Source organism: Danio aesculapii, chromosome 3 (genome assembly GCF_903798145.1).
Source record: "Danio aesculapii chromosome 3, fDanAes4.1, whole genome shotgun sequence".
NCBI lineage: Eukaryota > Metazoa > Chordata > Actinopteri > Cypriniformes > Danionidae > Danio > Danio aesculapii.
Window position 1 is genome coordinate 11464493 of NC_079437.1, and position 11330 is coordinate 11475822.

Consider the following 11330-nt stretch of genomic DNA (forward strand, 5'->3'; position numbering starts at 1 on the left):
AATAAACACACCCAGTCCTTTTTTTTCAGTTTAACAACAAAAAATTGGTGGACTAATTGGAGCGGTTTTCAGACCGACCGCAACTTTACAATTCGGTCCCCCCGCCCACCGAATCGATTGACAGCTGCGTATTAACATGTCCGGTAGTCACGTGTATAATCATATCAACAAGAGAGGACGAGCGCAAAGCAACCGGGAATAAAAGGTCTGTTCAGTTCGCTAGGATCATCAATCATCATTAAATATGATCAAGAGTGAGTTTTACAAGTTTAAATGTTTTAAAACAGAGCATGTGTGTAATGAATTACAGCGATTCACTTCAGATTCACTTCATCAGCACAGCCGCGTGTCAGAACAATTATAAAGGAAGACGCTTCAATCCCGGTTTGTGGACGTTAAATCAGGTTTATTTTGTACATTAATATAACAGATATCCCAACAGCAGTGGATATTATCCTGTATCCTGTCACATAAAAGAGTGCAAAGCGAAACGAGCGCGCTGTCTGTGTGTATGCGTGTCTGCGCTGTGTATGTGTGTATATATCTGTGTGTGTGTGCGTGTGAACTTTGTAATGACATTTTGTGCGACACATCGTTGCAAATACTCATTGGTAAAGTTCTTACTGTAGTATTTCTTACAAACGCTATGTGAAATCTGCTTCCTTTAAGTCTGTCTGTTGTCTGACGCAGCCGAGGGAGGAGATTAAGGCATGCAGATAGGCACGTAGAAATGGTAGGCGGGGAGGACCAGCCTTAAAGGTATAACAAAACCACTACCTGATTAAAAAAGGTATAAAAACGAAACTTATGACAGGTATAATAAAAATCTGATGGGTGTTTTGAGCTGAAACTTTACAGACACATTCTGGGGACACAAAAGACTTGTATTAAATCTGAAAAAAGGGGTAACCTAGGTGCCCTTTAATACAAGAAAATGTAATATCATCAGACGCCTAGATGCCAATTAAACTTGCACAAAACTGGAAAATGGCATAAAAGATTTGCATAATAGATATAAGTGACTATTAATGTAGCTGACATTGAAGAACTTATATAAGGTGTCATTTGGTTTAGGATGCGCTTAGAATGTAGTTGACTAGGTAGACAGTAAACATTAGAGAGGAGTTTTAAACAGAGTCTGTGTCCCACTAGCTGTTCTCGCTCTTGCTCCGCCATCAGACAGGACATGCGGAAAGCGTAGTCTTCCTCCTGTGACCTCTGCATGTCTTCCAGAGCCTGAGCCTGCCACTGCGTCTCATCTAAAAACACAAAAGACATAAAGAACTGAGAGGATACTTGATCAAATATAGCTGTGAGTCTGATCTCAAATAGTAATCATAATAGAATTGTTATTATTATATAATGGCTCTTTGATGTTCCATTGATCAAGTTTTCTTATCAATAACTTTTTATGGCTGTATATGATTCTTGAGCTGGTATTTGTTTGGGTTTTTTTATTTTAAACAGTTCTTGGTGTGTTTTGGATTCTGTAAAACACTGCAAACTCCGTTGCAAAAGACCAATTGAAATTAAACTAAATGAAAAAGTTTAAAATAAAAACATCTGGATCAAGATTTATTGTGGAAGTAATATACAATTTATATTGAAAGCTCTTATAGTGAAACCCCTGGTTCAAAACACACACAAGTGCAGGTCGCCAGATTGAGGACATCAACACCTGACTATCAAGCCTAAAGGCTGATTTAAGGCTGATTCAAGTCGTGTTTTAAATAAAAGCAACGGCACATTGAAGGAATATTTTCCATAATAAAAGGAGTTTTTGTTCCAACCAACTCCTCGAATGGATATATTTTAGAAACGGCTTCTATTTGAACAACAGAAAAGTGACCATGAGCACCTCAGGTACACCTCATGTGCTTTATTCAGTGTTAAATGCTAACAATATGAGTTTGAATGCCATTTTACACAACATTTATTACCATACTACTGAAAGCAGCAGCAGATAGTTCACCTCAGATCTTGAAAATAAAATAAAATGTTTGAAATTAACTGTGACTTTAGAACTGTGACTCAGTGTAAACCAACACATATCAGTGATTCAGGATGTACATTTATTCATTCATTCATTTTCTTGTCAGCTTAGTCCTTTTATTAATCTGGGATCGCCACAGCGGAACGAACCACCAACTTATCCAGCATATGTTTTATGCAGCGGATGCCCTTCTAGCTGCAACCCATCTCTGGGAAACATCCATACACACTCATTCACACTCATACACTATGGACAATTTAGCTTACCCAATTCACCTATAACGCATGTCTTTGGACTGTGGGGGAACCGGAGAACCCGGAGGAAACCCACGCAAACGCGGAAAGAATATGCAAACTCCACACAGAAACTCCAACTGACCCAGCCGAAGTTCAAACCAGCAACCTTCTTACTGTGAGGCGACACCGTTTCGCCCGATGTACATTTCATAATGTTAAAAAAGTTTAATAATTATTCATTTGATTATAACCCTTATCATTTCGTTGGAGTGCAGTGAGTGCACTATTCTGCGCTTCTGAATGGCTGTTTTTAAATTTCTGTCGTGTTTCGTCGGGTGCAAACAGCCAAATTGCTTATCACAGCAAATCTCGTCACGTTGTTGGGACATTGTTACAATGTAACCTGCTCACCCAATGTTTAATGTCAATTCTACATTCTGCACCTTAAAGTCCGCATGAACTGGAAGCTGCGACTGTTTTTTTTTTTTTTTTAGTATTGTGACTCAGTACTGAAAGTCGATTGGATGTAGTAAAGTAAAGTTCAATTCAGAAAGACTGAGAAAATTGGTTTTGGGAAAATTAATTTGTGCCGGAACAAGCCGGATCCTGCATCTCTGGAATCTGATCCAGCACCTCATTTTACCGATCGCCCGCCCAGCCACGCTCTTTACTTTCTTCCGCTACTCTCCTCAAAACTTTTCCGCGGCAAGTACCCCTCCCCCCCCCACCACATCACCCTACTTTATCTGAATTTAACTGAACACAAACAGGAAAGTAACATTTTAGATGTCAGTTTTAGGTTTACAAGAGCAAACTATTGTTTTTTTTCTTAATGACTTGCACAGATGAATTGTTCACCACGAAACTAGCTAAATCAATATCGTTAGTTGTGATTTCATTTGTCTTTTAATACAATGTTTCCCAACCCTGTTCCTGGAGGCACAACACCAGTACATACTTTGATGTCTCCCTTATCTGACCTATTATTTTCAGGTGTCTCTTCTAATGTTCTTATGAGTTGATTCAGGTGTGTTTGATTAGGAAGAGGTTGAAAATGTGTACTGTTGGTGTGCCTTTAGGAACATGGTTGGGAAACACTGCTTTAAAATACCATTCCTGAGGGATTTGTTTGGCGTTTTTAGACGCAAAGACACAATCTTTGTGAACAACCCCTAACTCATGTTCCCACCTGTCCTTCTGTCTTTCAGCGATGTACTAATAACACTGTTCCTCTCCATCTCGAAGTGTAGTTTGGCATGAAAAGGAGACTCTGGACTGATTGCAGACCCCATGAATGCTGCTCCAGGACTCTTGTTCATTGGTGAAGGAGGAGAGAGGCGAGTTGGAGTTCTCGCCGTGACCCCAGCCATAAAGCGAGGCATCCGCTCCTGGCTCCTGTCTATGACGGGCCGTGAGGACAGATGGCTGTCCAGCGTGTGGCATCTCCTCCGAAACAGAGGACTCGTGAGCTCAGCATCCACTGGAGATGTTTCCAGTCTACCGATGGTCTCGTTCAACCGAGAGAAATCCTCATAATGAGATACATTCACGTTTTCCAACTCAAGCAGCTTCCTTTCCTGCGATCCGATTGGTTTTATGTCCTGTGGTCTTGCATAGGGTGTAATGTTTGGTTTGGGGTTTTCAGGTAATGAAAAGAAGATGCTGCATGCAGAAATGGGACGAGGGCGTCCGCGGTGGGATTTGTTAGGATTTAGACCAGATTCCGGGCTGATGGTGTAACTGGGAGAGCCACTAAAACCAGTCCCATTCAGAAAGCAGCCAACGGGCTCTGATGGGCTTTCTGACGGGGTTTTGTTGAGTTTTGAGCCTGGTTTTGCTTGCTCTTTTTCAATGAATTCACGTGATTTCTTTAGTAGGTTCTGCAGGCAAACTCCTGTTTCAGTTTCCTCTCGTATTTCTTTTTCCTCGGCAGGTTTTCCTCTCATAAACACAGGCAGGTCAGATGATGGAGTCACTGGAGGCCTGTTGGACAGGATATATGGCTCTGGAGCTGCTGTAGGTGTGAGTTTTGTTGTGTCCAGTCGTGTGAAACCATTCCTGTAGTCTGTCTTTGGAGAAGGAGACATGCGTGGCTCTGAAGGCTGTGTGATGTCCAAGACTTTTGGTGCCTGGGATGCAAGAAGATTCAAGTAATTTCACAACAAATATTTGCGGATAAGCTATATACAGTTGAAGTCAAAATTATTAGCCCTCCTGTGAATTTAAAAAAAATATATTTACAAAGTGCTGTTTAACAGACCAAGGAAAATTGTCACATTATTTCATATAATATTTTTAACATAGTTTTTAACATATTTTTTTAAACCAATCAAAAATAATTAAATCTATTAAATTAAACCAAAAAAATTATTTAGGGGGGCTAATAATTTTGAAGAAAAAGTTTGTATACCCAGTTTCATAATTTCTTATTCCCATCAAAACTGATCACATCATGATGACATTTTGATCAGTAATATTAAAATTAAATATTAAAGCAGTAATATTGTGAATTAATGTTACAAATTGAAAAAAAAATTGTTTATTTTTCTTTAATTCCTTCGACAGACATTTATAAAGCCACAATTTAATGTAAATTCAGCTTTTTTAAACTTTCTATTAATCAAAAAAGCATTTCCTCAAAAATAGGTAGCGAAAATTTCAACAGACGATTTCTGAAGGATCATATGACACTGAAGGCTGAAGTAGTGAATAAATCACATTTAATTGCAACTTCATGCAGACTTATAATAATAACGTTAACAGGGCTTGACAATAAGGACTGCCTGATGGCCCGGGGCCAGCGTGCGAGGCGCTTTGGACAGTAGACAAGATGGTTAATGGCCCAATCGGGCCAATGTTGCCTTGTCACTAAAGTTTAATTTGGCTGCGACTGTTTGTCAATTGCGTGCAACTACAGTCTTAGGGCTGCTTTCACACCTAGACGTTTGTGTCTGTCTACTTGTCTCATTTGCCCAGTTAGTGGGGTTTGTTTGGCATTTGTGAATTTTGAAATCGCGCTCGGATCCACGCCACATCAATCGGTTACATAACAATTGAGATTACCTGAATGAGGTGGTCTCTGCTCGTAATAGCCATATATACAGCTATATGAAGAGAGAATTGTGAGTAGGACGGGATGTTATTCCTACAGGTAAATAAGCGTTACATGTCAAATATGAAAGTGAAAGCATGCTGAAGTATTATAGAGAGCTGTTTATTCATGGTCTGACTGCAGACTCGGTTCATCTGTTAATTCTTTATAATTTAAGCCTATACTGCATAATTCTAGCCAACGCTTTTTTTTATAGATCCATTCAATAGATTGATTTTTACAAAAATTGACCACTAAAATGAGGCTATTTATGAGAAAGTCTTACCTCTGATTTATATTTGGTGACGATGTCTGTGGGTGTCAAAGTGCACACACACACACACACACACACATATATATATATATATATATATATATATATATATATATATATATATATATATATATATATATATATATATATATATATATATATATATATATATATATATATATATTTAATAGAGCAAGGACATTTTCGCAGTATGTCTGATAATATTTTTTCTTCTGGAGAAAGTCTTATTAGTTTTATTTCAGCTAGAATAAAAACAGTTTTTTTGTTTTAAAATCCATTTTAGAGTCAAAATTAGCCTCTTTATGCTAATTTTCTTTCGATAGTTCACAGAACAAGCCATCATTATACAATAACTTGCCTATTTACCCCAACCTGCCTAGTTGTCACTTTAAGCTGTATAGAAGTGTCTTGAAAAATATCTAGTTATCTAAATAACTAGATATCTAAATATAATTTACTGTCATATATACTGTCATAAATATAATTTACTCTCAAATATATATATCTAAATATTATGTACTGTCATCATGGCAAAGATAAAATAAATCAGTTATTAGAAATGAGTTATTAAAACTATTATGTTTAGAAATGTGTTGAACAAAATCTTCTCTCCGTTAAACAGAAATTGGGGAAAAAAATAAACAGGGGGGCTAATAATTCTGACTTCAAATTCCCAGTTGTATATAAAGAAAAGTTGAGTTGAATAAAAAGTGTATGGATTTGTTTGGCTTTTGACACATAATTTAAAATATGTGGCTAAGAAATAGCTATAAACATCTTTTTTGGTTGGGCCGGTGAACATTTTGGCAGAGCAAGTAAAAAACTGAACCACTTAGCGTTGAACCTTGTAATAATCACAATAATAATATTTCATAATACTACCATTTTACTACATATATGAAGAGTTCAGTTGCAAAAACCACTAAATGCCGTCTGAAATTTTCGTCTAAAATGAGTATTTTTATCAAGCTCCTGTTTGTAAGTTCAGAAATAGAGAGAATAAAAGAATAGGTTCTTTTAATGGTCTTTAAAATGAAATAACTAAATAACATAAACAAAGGAGGCTGAGAATAATGCTCATTTTTTATGGACATTTCAGACGGAAATTTCAGGTTTTTGCATCTGAACTCTATGTGTATATTACACTTTGGTTGCTCACCAAAGCTGTTATATATATATATATATATATATATATATATATATATATATATATATATATATATATATATATATATATATATATATATATATATATATATAACAGCTTTGGTGAGCAAGAGAGTCTTTTTGTATATTTAATGTATTTTTGGATATTCATATAATTAAAAAAACAAATAATAATAATGAATGCATTTCAAAAATATTCCCAACTGCAACATAAAAGTACCTGTATTTGATAAAACACTCATTTCCTTACCTTACTGGTGCAAAGACAGGACTGCATCTGATTGAGCAGGTTATTGTTATGATGAATCTGTCGCCCTACTTCCACTTGTGATGCTCTTTTCTTGTATTTAGCCATTTCTCGTCTTTTTTTCTCACTTAGCTTGAAACACAAAGTGCAAAAACATTCAAACAGTTAATTGAAAGTAAATGGTAAGTCTAATCTAGGTAAGTCTTGGGTGCATTATAATTCATACTAGCATGATGTTAAAAACATACTAGCAACATACTGTTTCTTATTATTATAACTTAAGCTGGCCCAAATTTTACATTATACACATATACACTTTATACGTATGCTCTATGTAGTCAACTCTCTAGTGTAGGAACTTCATTAGGTTATTTTCTCATTCACATTGTCAAGCATAATTAGCTACAAAATTGAAGTTCAAAAAGTGTCCTTATGTGTTTTTTTTTTTTGCATTGTTTTGTTAAATAAGTGTATCATCTTAGTATTTAAAGTGTATTTTTCTTTTGTAAATGAATACATATCAATTAATACAATATGCAAACAGCAAAACATGCTAAATTTATGCTAGCAACATGCTAAATGGTAACAGTGAGCAGAAACATGCTAGAAATGTGTATAAACATGCTAATAAACACGCTAAATGGCAACACTGAATGGAAACATGCTAGAAACATGTAAAAACATGCTAAAAACATAAAACATGCTAAATAGTATCAATAAGCGGAAACATGCTAGCAGCAAGTAAAAACATGCTAAATAGTAACAATGAGCGGAAACATGCTAGAAACATGTAAAAACATGCTAATAAACATGATAAATGGAAACAATGATTGGAAACATACTAGAAACGTAAAAACATGCTAAAAAACATGTTAAATGGTAACAAGCGGACACATGCTAGAGACATGTCAAAACACTCTGCGTACCTTTATCAGAGGTTGCCACAGCGGAATGAACCTCCAAATATTCTAGGAAGTTTTACACAGTGGATGCCCTTCCACCTGCAACCCAGTACTGGGAAACACCCATACACTCTCACATTTACACACACTCGATCACTATGGCCAATTTAGTTCATCCAATTGACCTATAGTGCATGTCTTTGGACTGTGGGGGAAACCGTAGCACCCGGAGGACACACACGCCAACACAGGGAGAACATGCAAACTCCACACAAGAACTGCCAACTATCCCAGACGGGACTCAAACCAGTGACCTTCTTGATGTAAGGCAACAGTGCTAACCACTGTTCCACCCTATACTTATTTATTCATTCATTTTCTTTTTGTCTTAGTCCCTTTATTAATCAGGGGTCGCCACAGCGGAATGAACCGCCAACTTATATGTTTTACGCAGCGGATGCCCTTCCAGCTGTAACCCATCACGGGGAAACCGCCAACTTATATGTTTTACGCAGCGGATGCCCTTCCAGCTGTAACCCATCACAGGGAATACACACTCATTCAAACACATACACTACAGACAATTTAGTTCACCCAAGTCACCTATAGCGCATGTCTTTGGACTTGTGGGGGAAACCCAAGCGAAAACAGGGAGAACATGCAAACTCCACACAGAAATGCCAACTGACCCAGCCAAGACTCGAACCAGCGACCTTCTACACCCTACTATACATAGCCTATACCCTATATTTGTTTGTCTAATTTGACTTTTTTTCTTCTTCTGCTTTGTATTTTTGTTCTGTTTTCTGTTCTTAAAGCATTAATAATAAAGTAAATAAATACTCACAACAGGACAAAGAACCGGCCTGCCATGAAAGCAGATGAGAGAGTGCGCCACCGCTCGAGCAGGTGCGGTACTGCAGCTCTTTTTACGCCTCATTTCCGTCTGCAGTTTAGACACAATCCGTGCGCAGAATTCATCATAGCTCTCCATGCTTTCCCCACACAAATGGAAAAGCCTAAAATACTGAAATACCAACGTTTGTGCTAGTGTTATTATATAGGAATTGCTAGGACGCTTTCGTTGTTATCAATTAGGAATTACTGTGCAATAGTCAGCAGTCATATCTGACCACAATGCAGGGTTTAAGATTCAGATTTATCGGATAAATGGGAATAAATAGGGAACAGAGGAACTCTAGGGGATAAATTACTCTACATTCCACTGCTCCTTTATCTATGAAAATGTATGCAGATACAGTAAGTCAGGCTATAACAATACAGATGTTAAAATCTCAGCATCAGCATCTTTATATATTGCCCTCAGCTTCTGTTTGAATATCTATATATGTCAAAAATGAAATGAAATATATCAATAAAAGGCTTACCACAGCCTGTGATACTGTATGATGTCGCTGTTTGCTGGTGTTTATATTGGATGTACAGATGCAAATCGCGTAATTGTTTCCTGTTTCGCTAGTAATTAGCCTCCGCTGTGGATGATAATGAAGCGAGCTACTCTACATTATCCACATGACATAAACAGTAGTGTACATATATACAGATATATAGGTTTAAGATGCTGAGTCGTCCATGTGTCATTCACGCGGGTCTTTGCTGTCTGGATGCTGCTCTTCGTCATCAGCTCCGCCCCTTCATTCATCGTCATTCCATAAATTTAATTTAACGAAGGAAGCAATGCAGATTCCCTCACATCAGGTTCATTTTCAGATACAGGTTTGTTTTCGCATTGTTTGTGTTTATTTATTTATTTATTTATTTATTTAATTAATTGTTATTATTATTGTTGTTGTTGTTGTTGCAGTAGCATTGTACATTCGGTTTATCTTTTCTTTTATTTCCCATATAGAAGTCCGATAAATGGAAATAAAGGCAAATTGCATAAATGACACACAAATTTATATTTGGATTTCACATATATAAAATAGCCTATTAGTCAAATTTGCAACACATATTTCAAAATAAAGCAAATAATGACCGTTTGCATACACTTTTCATATATTATTTATGTGTATATATTGCAAAAATAGCTGTTGTTATACCAGAAAATGCAATCACAAATATGCTGTGATATTATATATGTGTTTATATATATATATATATATATATGTGTGTTTATATATATATATATATATATATATATATATATATATATATATATATATATATATATATACATATATATATATATATATATATATATATATATATATATATATATATATATATATATATATATACATATATAAATGTGTGTGTGTGTAAATATTTTGAAATGTATGTTGCATATATGAAATATTATTCATTCATTCATTTTTCTTCGGCTTAGTCGCTTTATTCATCAAGGGTCGCCACAACGGAATGAACCACCAACTTATCCAGCATATGTTTTACACAGTGGATGCCCTTCCAGCTGCAACCCAGTGCTGGGAAACATCCATACTCATTCACTACGGCCAATTTAGTTTATTCGATTTACCTATAGCGCATGTCTTTGGACTGTGGGGGAAACCGGAGCACCCAGAGGAAACCCATGCCAACACGGGGAGAACATGCAAACTCCATGCAGAAATACTAACTGGCCCAGCCAGGACTCGAACCAGCGACCTTATTGCTGTGAGGCAACACTGAGCTACCATGTCGCCCTATGACATATTATATGTAAAATCCAAATATGAACTATGTAATTTGCATATATTACAATAGAGCAGATTTCTACATGGGTTCAAAAAAATTAGATGCATTGACTGATGTTTACCAAGTTTGTAATAAAATTTTAAATGATTGGATGAATTAATAAAGTAATAAATAGGTAAATAACATTTTATTCAACAAAGAGGCGCATATTGATATCTAATATCTACCCCAAAGCTGAAAGCAATAATTTATTAGAAAAGTTTCTGAAAGATCATGTGACCTGAAGGCTGGAGTAATGATGCAAATCTTCAGATATGCTGTATTAAAGAGGGTGGCTCAGTGGTTAGCACTGTCGCCTCACAGCAAGAAGGTCGCTGGTTTGAGTCCCAGACAGTTGGCATTTCTGTGTGGAGTTTGCACGTTCTCCCTGCTGGCATGGGTTTCCCACAGTCCAAAGACATGCGTTATAGGTGAATTGAATAAACTAAATTGGCCGTAGTGTGTGTGTGTGTGTGTGAATGAGTGTATGGTGTTTCCTAGTACTGGGTTGCAGCTGGAAGGGCATCCGCTGTGTAAAACATATGCTGGATAAGTTGGCGGTTCATTCCACTGTGACGATCCCTGGTGAATAAAGGGACTAAGCCAAAGGAAAATGAATGAATGAATTAAAGATACAAAAACAGCAAACTGTAATGCTATTTTTAATTATTATATTTGTATTTTTATGAAGTAAAGTCTTAT

The 11330-nt window shown here is 36.4% G+C and overlaps 1 protein-coding gene across 1 annotated transcript in view; it reads right to left on the reverse strand.

Moving 5' to 3' along the window:
- Positions 1-9553, reverse strand: part of LOC130217366 (centriolar coiled-coil protein of 110 kDa) — a 16411-nt gene extending 6858 nt beyond the window's left edge. The window contains exons 1-5 of the mRNA XM_056449465.1: positions 9320-9553; positions 8779-8958; positions 7033-7161; positions 3419-4358; positions 1024-1259 (exon numbers count right to left, since the gene is read on the reverse strand). Coding sequence (XP_056305440.1) covers positions 1024-1259; positions 3419-4358; positions 7033-7161; positions 8779-8925 — 1452 coding nt within the window. The 5' untranslated portion in view covers positions 8926-8958; positions 9320-9553. The remainder of the gene's footprint in view (positions 1-1023; positions 1260-3418; positions 4359-7032; positions 7162-8778; positions 8959-9319) is intronic.
- Between the last annotated feature and the right edge of the window lie 1777 nt (positions 9554-11330).